The sequence below is a fragment of the Heliangelus exortis genome, unplaced genomic scaffold (assembly GCF_036169615.1).
Source record: "Heliangelus exortis unplaced genomic scaffold, bHelExo1.hap1 Scaffold_293, whole genome shotgun sequence".
In the NCBI taxonomy this organism is placed as follows: domain Eukaryota; kingdom Metazoa; phylum Chordata; class Aves; order Apodiformes; family Trochilidae; genus Heliangelus; species Heliangelus exortis.
In genome coordinates this window covers 1277-11278 of record NW_027285970.1, presented here as the reverse complement: position 1 = coordinate 11278, position 10002 = coordinate 1277, and the positions used below count along the sequence as shown (strand labels likewise).

At 43.0% G+C, this 10002-nt stretch overlaps 1 gene segment (V, D, J or C); it reads left to right on the top strand.

The window, feature by feature from the left end:
* Positions 1 to 500: 500 nt before the first annotated feature.
* On the top strand, positions 501 to 9771 carry LOC139790888 (Ig gamma chain C region-like). The segment is given in 5 exon segments: positions 501 to 555; positions 673 to 942; positions 2589 to 2849; positions 7922 to 8263; positions 9374 to 9771. Coding segments are annotated over 5 exon segments (1310 nt in total).
* Positions 9772 to 10002: the final 231 nt, after the last annotated feature.

The window sequence follows — 10002 nt, the reverse complement described above, 5'->3', positions numbered from 1 at the left end:
ATCTATGGGGCAGAAGGGTCTCTATGGGGCAGGGATGGGATCTATGGGGTGGGATCTCTGGGGCAGGAGCTGTAGGGCTGAGGAGTCCCTATAGGGTGGGATCTATGGGGCAGGATCTGTGGGGCAGGGATGGGATCTATGGGGTGGGATCTATGGGGCTGGGGGGGTCTCTATAGGTCCAGGGGTCTCTATGGGGCTGGGGTGGGTTCTATAGGGCAGGATCTATGGGTCCAGGTGTGGATCTATGGGGCAGGAGCTATGGGGTGGGATCTGTGGGGCAGGGTCTGAGTTTATGGGGCAGGATCTATGGGGCAGGGGAGTCCCTACAGGTCCGGGGGTCTCTATGGGGCAGGGATGGGATCTGTGGGTCTGGATCTATGGGGCAGGATCTATGGGTCCAGCTGTGGATCTATGGGGCAGGAGCTGTGGGGCAGGGGGGTCCCTATAGGTCCGGGGGGGTCTCTATGGGGCAGGGGGGGTCCCAGGTGACCGTTTCCAAGATGGCCGCCGAGGGAGGGTCCGACCCTTCCAAGATGGCCGCCGCATTGGGGTCAGGTGACCGTTTCCAAGATGGCCGCCGCAGGGTCCCTCTGACGGGTTTTTGGGGGGCGGGGCCTTTGTGGGCGTGGCTCCTATGACGTCACTCACCGCCTCCCCCCCTCCCTCTCGCAGCCCCGGTGACGTCACCGACTCTCTACCCTCTGATTGGCTGCTGCGATCCCGGCCCCTCCCCCCCCCTCCTCTGCCTCCTCTCGGGGTTCCTCCCCCCCCCGGCGCTGATCACGTGGGACGGTGGGAACGATGACGTCATCAACTTCCCCCCGGTCCCCGCCCCCGGAGGCCTCTACAACGTCATCAGCGCGCGCCGGAAGGGGAGGGGCGAGGGGAAGTGCCACGCCCACCACCCGGCATCCGGGTACCGGGCCAGCGCTGACGTCAGAGGTGAGTGCGTGACGTCATCGGCGTTAATTAGCGCTTAATTAGGGGTTAAATAACGAGTATTGGGGTTAATTAGTGATTATTAGCGATTAATTAGCGGTTATCAGGGGTTAATTAGTGATTATTGGGGGTTAATTAGTGGTCATTAGCGATTAATTAGGGGTTATTAGCGGTTAATTAGCGGTTATTAGGGTTAATTAGGGTTATCAACGACTAATTAGGGGATATCAGGGGGTTAATTAGCGATTATTGGGGGTTAATTAGTGGTCATCAGGGATTAATCAGTGGTGTATTGGGTTATTAGGGGTTATTAGATGTTAATTAGCAGTCAAGAGGGGTTAATTATGGGTTATTAGGGGCTAATTAGGCATTTTTAGGTGTTAATTAAGGGGTTAACAGCGATTAATTTGGGGTTATTAGGGTTAAATAGCGATTAGATACAATTATTTACTTTTAATGATGTTTAATTATTTTTAATACATTAATTATTTAATTTCAAAGAGATTTTATTTTGATTTAATTTTTTAATATTAATTTAATTTTCATATTTAAAGTAATTACTCCTAATGGATCCCTCATTAATTAATTATCGTTAATGAGAATAATGATTAATTGATAACCGACGATTTATTATTTAGATCGTTCTTATTAATCAGTATTAATTAATAATAACTCTTAATAAACCATATTATTATAAGTAATAATTATTAATAACTAATGATAATTATTAATTATTAATACTATAATTATTTATAATATATTACTATTAATACTATATTTAGTTATAATTAATTATTAATACTATTAATTAATGTCATTAATGTCATTATTAATTAATTATTAATTTGTCAACATTATTAATAACGTAATAACTATTAATTATTATATTATATCATATTAATCATTAATTATATTATTATTAATCATTAATTATATTATTATTATATAATTAATATCATTAATATTAATGCGATTATCAATATGACAACAATATTATTAATATAATTATTATTAATTATTAATTAATTACTGGCTAATTAATTATTTTTTAAAGTTAATTACTAATTAACTCTTCGTTACTTAATGAATAATTATTAATCGCTATTAATTCCCGAATTAATAATTAGATCGTTCTTATTAATCGGTATTAATTAATAATAACTCTTAATAAACCATATTATTATAAGTAATAATTATTAATAACTAACGATAATTATTAATTATGCTATTAATTATTATTAATTTTTAATTAATTTTTATATAATATTATTAATTATACTATTAATAGAATATACTATTAATGTCATTAATTATATCATTAATTAATTAATAACGTGATAACTTAATTATTATATTATAATATATTAATCATTATGTTATTATTATATAATTAATATAATTAATATTATTACGATTATCAATATGAAAACAATATTATTAATATAATTATTATTAATTATTAATTAATTACTCGCTAATTAATTATTTTTAAAAATTAATTACTAATTAGCTCTTCGTTACTTAATGAATAATTATTAATCGCTATTAATTAACGAATTAATTAATCAATCACCGCCCCGCAGCCTCCCTCCCGCCCCTCCCCCCCACTTCCGTCTCCCTCTTCCGCTCCTGTGACGTCACACCGGAAGGGGCGGGGCCGGTGACGCTGCTGTGCGAGGCTCGGGGGTTCCGCCCCGGTGACGTCACCGTGCGCTGGTTGGGGGAGGAAGGGGCGGAGCCTCTGGAGGGCTCCGGAAGTGACGTCATCCCGGAAGCGGGCGGCACCTTCCGGCTCAGCGCCCGCCTCAACCTCACGGGCCGGGAGTGGGGGGAGGGGCGGAGCCTCAGGTGCCGCGTGACCCATCCCCCCACCGGAAGCGTCAACGACGTCAGCGCCGCGCGGTGCTTCGGTGAGAGGGGGAGGGGGGGGCGGGGCCAGAGGGGAGGGGGGAGGGGTCGGTGCCTCAGTTTCCCCCCTCCCGCCATTTTTGGAGCCCATTTCCCAATTCCCGCCATTTTTGGAGCCGATTTTCCTCAATTTTCCCTCAAACTTTCGGAAGTTTTGAGGAATTTCCTCGGTTTGGCCCCAAAAGTCCCGGAATTTCCACCCCAATCGCCTCAGTTTTACCCCAAATTTCCTCAATTTTACCGAAATTCCCTCAATCTCACCCAAAATCTCCTCAGTTTTACCCAAAATTCCTTCAGTTTCAACCAAATTTCCTCAGCTTCCCCCCAGATTTCCTCCATTTTGCCCCAAATTCCTGAATTTTACCCAAAATTTCCTCAACTTTACCGGAATTTCCTCATTTTCCCCCAAATTCCTGAAATTTTCACCCAAATTTCCTCAATTTTACCCCAAATTTCTGGAATTTTCCCAAAATCACCTCAATATGACCCAAAATTTCTTAAATTTCACCCAAATTTCCTCAACTTTAACAGAATTTCCTTAATTTGACCCAAATTTCCTCAGGTTCCACCATTTTACCTCAAATTCTTGAATTTTACCCAGATTTCCTCAATTTTTACCAAATTTCTGCAACTTCATCCAAAATTTCCTCATTTTTTTGCCAAATTTCTGAAATTTTCACTCAAATTTCATCAATTTCCCTCAATTTCCCCAAAATTTCTTCCATTTTACCCAGAATTTCCTCAATTTTACTGAAATTTCCTCATTTTTGCCCAAATATCTGAAATTTCCACCCAGATTTCCTCCATTTTACCTCAAATTCCTGAATTTTACCCCAGATTTCCTCAACTTTACCGAAATTTCCTCATTTTCCCCCAAAGTCCTGAAATTTTCACCCAAATTTCCTCAATTTTACCCAAAATTTCTGGAATCTTCCCAAAATTACCTCAATGTGACCCAAAATTTCTTAAATTTCACCCAAATTTCCTCAACTTTAACAGAATTTCCTTAATTTGACCCAAATTTCCTCAGGTTCCACCCAAACTTCCTCCATTTTACCCCAAATTCCTGAATTTTACCCAAATTTCCTCAATTTTTACCAAATTTCCTCAACTTTACCCAAAATTTCCTCATTTTTTTGCCAAATTTCTGAAATTTTCACTCAAATTTCATCAATTTCCCTCAATTTACCCAAAATTTCTTCCATTTTACCCAAATTTCCTCCATTTTACCCCAAATTCCTGAATTTTACCCAAAATTTCTTCAATTTTTACCAAATTTCCTCAATTTTACCCAAAATTTCCTCAATTTTACTGAAATTTCCTCATTTTCCCCCAAATTTCTGAAATTCTCACCCAAATTTCATCAATTTCCCTCAATTTACCCAGAATTTCTTCAATTTTACCCAAATTTCCTCAATTTTACCGAAATTTCCTCATTTTTGCCCAAATTTCTGAAATTTCCACCCAGATTTCCTCCATTTTACCTCAAATTCCTGAATTTTACCCCAAATTTCCTCACTTTTACCGAAATTTCCTCATTTTCCCCCAAATTCCTGAAATTTTCACCCAAATTTCCTCAATTTTACCCCAAATTTCTGGAATTTTCCCCAAATTACCTCAATGTGACCCAAAATTTCTTAAATTTCACCCAAATTTCCTCCACTTTAACAGAATTTCCTTAATTTGACCCAAATTTCCTCAGGTTCCACCATTTTACCTCAAATTCTTGAATTTTACCCAGATTTCCTCAATTTTTACCAAATTTCTGCAACTTCACCCAAAATTTCCTCATTTTTTTGCCAAATTTCTGAAATTTTCACTCAAATTTCATCAATTTCCCTCAATTTACCCAAAATTTCTTCCATTTACCCAAATTTCCTCAATTTTACCCAAAATTTCTTCAATTTTACCCAAAATTTCCTCAATTTTACCAAAATTTCCTCATTTCCCCCCCAAATTTCTGAAATTCTCACCCAAATTTCATCAATTTCCCTCAATTCTACCCCAAATTCCTGAATTTTACCCAAAATTGCCTCAATTTTTTGCCAAATTTCTGAAATTTTCACTCAAATTTCATCAATTTCCCTCAATTTACCCAAAATTTCTTCCATTTTACCCAAATTTCCTCAATTTTACCTCAAATTTCTAAATTTTACAAAATTTTCATTAATTTTACCCCAAATTCCTGAATTTTACCCAAAATTTCCTCAACTTTACCGAAATTTCCTCATTTTCCCCCAAATTCTTGAAATTTTCACCCAAATTTCCTCAATTTTACCCCAAATTTCCGTAATTTTCCCCCAAATTATCTCAATGTGACCCAAAATTTCTTAAATTTCACCCAAATTTCCTCAACTTTAACAGAATTTCCTTATTTTCACCCAAATTTCCTCAGGTTCCACCCAAACTTCCTCCATTTTACCCCAAATTCCTGAATTTTACCCAAAATTTCTTCAATTTTTACCAAATTTCCTCAACTTTACCCAAAATTTCCTCATTTTTTGCCAAATTTCTGAATTTTTCACCCAAATTTCATCAATTTCCCTCAATTTCCCCCAAAATTTCTTCCATTTTACCCAAATTTCCTCCATTTACCCCAAATTCTTGAATTTTACCCAAAATTTCCTCAATTTTAACCAAATTTCCTCATTTTACCCCAAATTCCAGAATTTACCCAAAATGTCTTCAATTTACCCAAACTTCCCCAATTCCCCCCAAATCCCTGAATTCCCCCTCAAATTCCCCCAATTTCCCCCAAAATTCCTCATTTTTACCCAAATTTCTGAAATTTCCACCCAGATTTCCTCCATTTACCCCAAATTCCTGAATTTTACCCAAAATTTCCTCAATTTTACCGAAATTTCCTCATTTTCCCCCAAATTCCTGAAATTTTCACCCAAATTTCTCAATTTGCCCCCAAACTCCTGAATTTTCCAAAATTTCAGATTTCCCCCCAAAATTCCCCCAAATTTCCCCAAATTTCCTCAGAATTTCCCCAAAATTCCCCAAAATTCCTCAAAATTCCTCAAAATCTCCTCAGTTTCCCCCAAATTCCAAAATTTCCCCCAAAATTCAATTTCCCCCAATTTCCTCAAAATTTCCCCAAAATTCCTCCAGAATTCCCCAAAATTTCCAAAATTTCCTCAATTTCCCCCAGAATTTCAAATTTCCCCCAAAATTTCCCCAAAATTCCTCCAAAATTCCTCAAAATTTCCCAAAGTCTCCTCAGTTTCCCCCAATTTCAGATTTCCCCCCAATTTCCTCAAAATTTCCCCAAAATTCCTCCAAAATTCCTCAAAATTTCCCAAAATCTCCTCAGTTTCCCCCAAATTTCAAATTTCCCCCAATTTCCTCAAAAATTCCCCAAAATTCCTCCAAAATTCCTCAAAATTCTCAAAATTTCCTCAGTTTCCCCCCAAATTCCAGAATTTCCCCCAAAATTCCAAATTTCCTCCCAATTTCCTCAAAATTTCCCCAAAATTTCCCCCAAATTTCTCCAAAATTCCTCAAAATTTCCCAAAATCTCCTCAGTTTCCCCAAATTCCAAAATTTCCCCCAAAATGTTGAATTCCCCCCAATTTCCTAAAAATTTTCCCAAAATTCCTCCAAAATTCCTCAAAATTTTCCAAAATCTCCTGTTCACCCCCAAAATTTCCCCCAAAATTCGAATTTCCCCCATATTTCCTCAGAATTTCCCCAAAATTCCTCCAAAACTCCCCAAAATTTCCAAAATTCCTCAGTTTCCCCCAAATCCAAAATTCCCCCAAAATGTCGAATTTCCCCCAAAATTTCCCAAAATTCCTCAAAATTTCCAAAATCTCCTCAGTTTCCTCAAAATTCTCCCAAAATTCAAATTTCCCCCCCAAATTTCCCAAATTCCCCAAAATTCCTCAAAATTCCTCAAAATCTCCTCAGTTTCCCCCAAATTCCAAAATTTCCCCCAAAATTCAAATTCCCCCCAATTTCCTCCAAATTTCCCTAAAATTCCTCCAAAATTCCTCAAAATTTCCCCAAATTTCCCCCAAAATTTCAAATTTCCCCCCAATTCCTCAAAAATTCCCCAAAATTTCTCCAAAATTCCTCAAAATTTCTCAAAATTTCCTCAGTTTCCCCCAAATTCCAGAATTTCCCCCCAAAATTCCAAATTTCCCCCAATTTCCTCCAAATTTCCCTAAAATTCCTCCAAAATTCCTCAAAATTTTCCAAAATCTCCTGTTTCCCCAAAATTTCCCCCAAAATTTCGAATTTCCCCCCATATTTCCTCAGAATTTCCCCAAAATTCCTCCAAAACTCCCCAAAATTTTCCAAAATTCCTCAGTTTCCCCCAAATTCCAAAATTTCCCCCAAAATGTCGAATTTCCCCCCAAAATTTTCCCAAAATTCCTCAAAATTTTCCAAAATCTCCTCAGTTTCCTCAAAATTTCCCCCAAAATTTCAAATTTCCCCCCAAATTTTCCCAAATTTCCCCAAAATTCCTCAAAATTTCCAAAATCTCCTCAGTTTCCCCCAAATTCCAGAATTCCCCCCAAAATTCCAAATTTCCCCCCAATTTCCTCAAAATTTCCCCAAAATTCCTCCAAAATTCCTCAAAAATTTCCAAAATCTCCTCAGTTTCCCCAAAATTTCCCGCAAAATGTCAAATTTCCCCCAAAATTTCCCTAAAATTCCTCCAAAATTCCTCAAAATTCCCCAAAATTTCCTCAGTTTCCCCCAAATTTCCCCCAAAATTTAAAATTTCCCCCAATTTCCTCAAAACTTCCCCAAAATTTCCCCAAAATTCCTCAAAATTTCCCAAAATCTCCTCAGTTTCCCCCAAATTCCAAAATTTCCCCCCAAAATTTCAAATTTCCCCCAATTTCCTCCAAATTCCCCAAAATTCCTCCAAAATTCCTCAAAATTTCCCAAAATTTCCCCCAAAATTTCAAATTTCCCCCAATTTCCTCAAAAATTCCCCAAAATTTCTCCAAAATTTCAGATTTCCCCCAAAATTTCCCCAAAATTCCTCCAAAATTCCTCAAAATTTCCCGAAACTTCCTCAGTTTCCCCCTGACCTTTGCCCTTTTCTCTCCCTCAGCCTCCGACCAATCAGCAGCCGGCATCTCCTTGTTCCTCCTCCCCCCCCCTCCCCCCGCCGACCTCTACGTTTCCCAGAGTCCTCGGCTCCGCTGTTTGGCCTCCAGTTTGCCCAGCGACGAGGGGCTGGAGATCCGATGGCGCCGATTGGGCGGCGGGGGTGGGCGTGGCCACCTCAAGCCCCTCCCCCTCGCCCTCACCCCGCAATTCAACGGCACCTTCACGGCCACCAGCGACCTCCCCTTGGCCACCGCCGACTGGGAGAGCGGCGACACCTTCGTCTGTGACCTAAGCCACGCCCACCTCCCCTCCCCCCTCAGCCGACGCCTCGCCCGGAAGCCAGGTGACGTCACAGACCCCGCCCCTTCGCTTCCGGGACCTTCCGGGGCCTCCTGGGAATTTCCGGAACCTTTTTAGGACTTTCTCAACCCCCAACTTCCCGACTTCTCCGACCTCCCCTTGACCTCCCCTTGACCCCGTTGACCCCACGTGACCTCTCGACCCCGCCCACGACCTTCCAGAACCTTCTGGGGCCTTCTGGGAATTTCCGGAGCCTTTTTTGGACTTTCTCAACCCCCAACTTCCCGACTTCTCCGACCTCCCCTTGACCCCGTTGACCCCACGTGACCTCCCCGTGACCCCCCTTGACCCCACGTGACCTCTTGACCCCGCCCACGACCTTCCAGAACCTTCTGGGGCCTTCTGGGAATTTCCGGAGCCTTTTTTGGAGTTTCTCAACTCCCAATTTCAACCTCCCCTTGACCTCCCCTTGACCCCATTGACCCCACGTGACCTCCCCGTGACCCCGTTGACCCCACGTGACCTCTTGACCCCGCCCACGACCTTCCAGAACCTTCCGGGGCCTTCTGGGAATTTCCGGAGCCTTTTTTGGATTTTCTCAACCCCCAACTTCCCGACCTCCCCTTGACCTCCCCTTGACCCCGTTGACCCCACGTGACCTCTCCTTGACCCCGTTGACCCCACGTGACCTTTCGACCCCGCCCCTTCACTTCCGGAACCTTCCGGGGCCTCCTGGGAATTTCCGGGACCATTTTTGGACTTTCTCAACCCCCAACTTCCCAACTTCTCTGAACTCTCCTTGACCTCCCCTTGACCCCATTGTCCCCTCATGACCCCACCTTGACCCCGTTGACCCCACGTGACCTTTCGACCCCGCCCACGACCTTCCAGAACCTTCTGGGGCCTTCTGGGAATTTCCGGAGCCTTTTTTGGACTTTCTCAACCCCCAACTTCCTGACTTCTCCGACCTCCCCTTGACCTCCCCTTGACCCCGTTGACCCCACGTGACCTCTCCTTGACCCCGTTGACCCCACGTGACCTCCCCGTGACCCCCTCGACCCCCCGTGACCTCTCAACCCCGCCCACGACCTCCCGGAACCCTTCCGGGCCCTTCCGGATCCCCTCAGGCCCTGACGAAACCCTCTCCCCGTAGGTCGCCGCCTCCCCCCATTGGTCTCCTTGATGGCCCCGCCCCCGGAAGAGCTGATTGGTCCCCAGCCCACCCTCACCTTGACCTGTTTGGCGCGGGGCTTCTACCCGGCGGCCATTTCCGTGGCGTGGCAGAAGAACCAGGAGCTCCTCCCCCCCCGGGGCCTACGACACTTTCCAGCCAATGAGAGAGAAGGAGGCGGGGGAGGGGGTGGGCGGGGCCTCCGTGACGTCACCCGCCGCCCGCCTACTACGTCTACAGCCGCCTGGGGGTGCGGCGGGAGGACTGGGCCAATGGGGAGGCGTTTAGCTGCGTGGTGGTGCACGAGGGGCTCCCCATGAGGTTCCTCCAGCGCAGCCTCAGCCGAGGAGCCGGTAACCAATAGGGGAGCAGGACACGCCCCCCCCGGGGGAAGGGGGGGAGGGGCCAATAAAAAGTTCCGGCATTTGGATGAAATTTGCCTGGGTTTGGATTCTGGGATCGGCCCCGAAGTTTCCTCACTTTGCACCCCAAGGTCCCACAATTTTACCCAAATCCCCTGAATTTTACCCAAATTCCCTGAATTTTACCCCGAATTCTGTGAATTTTACCCAAATTTCCTCAGTTTTACCCAAATTTTCCTCAGTTTTGCT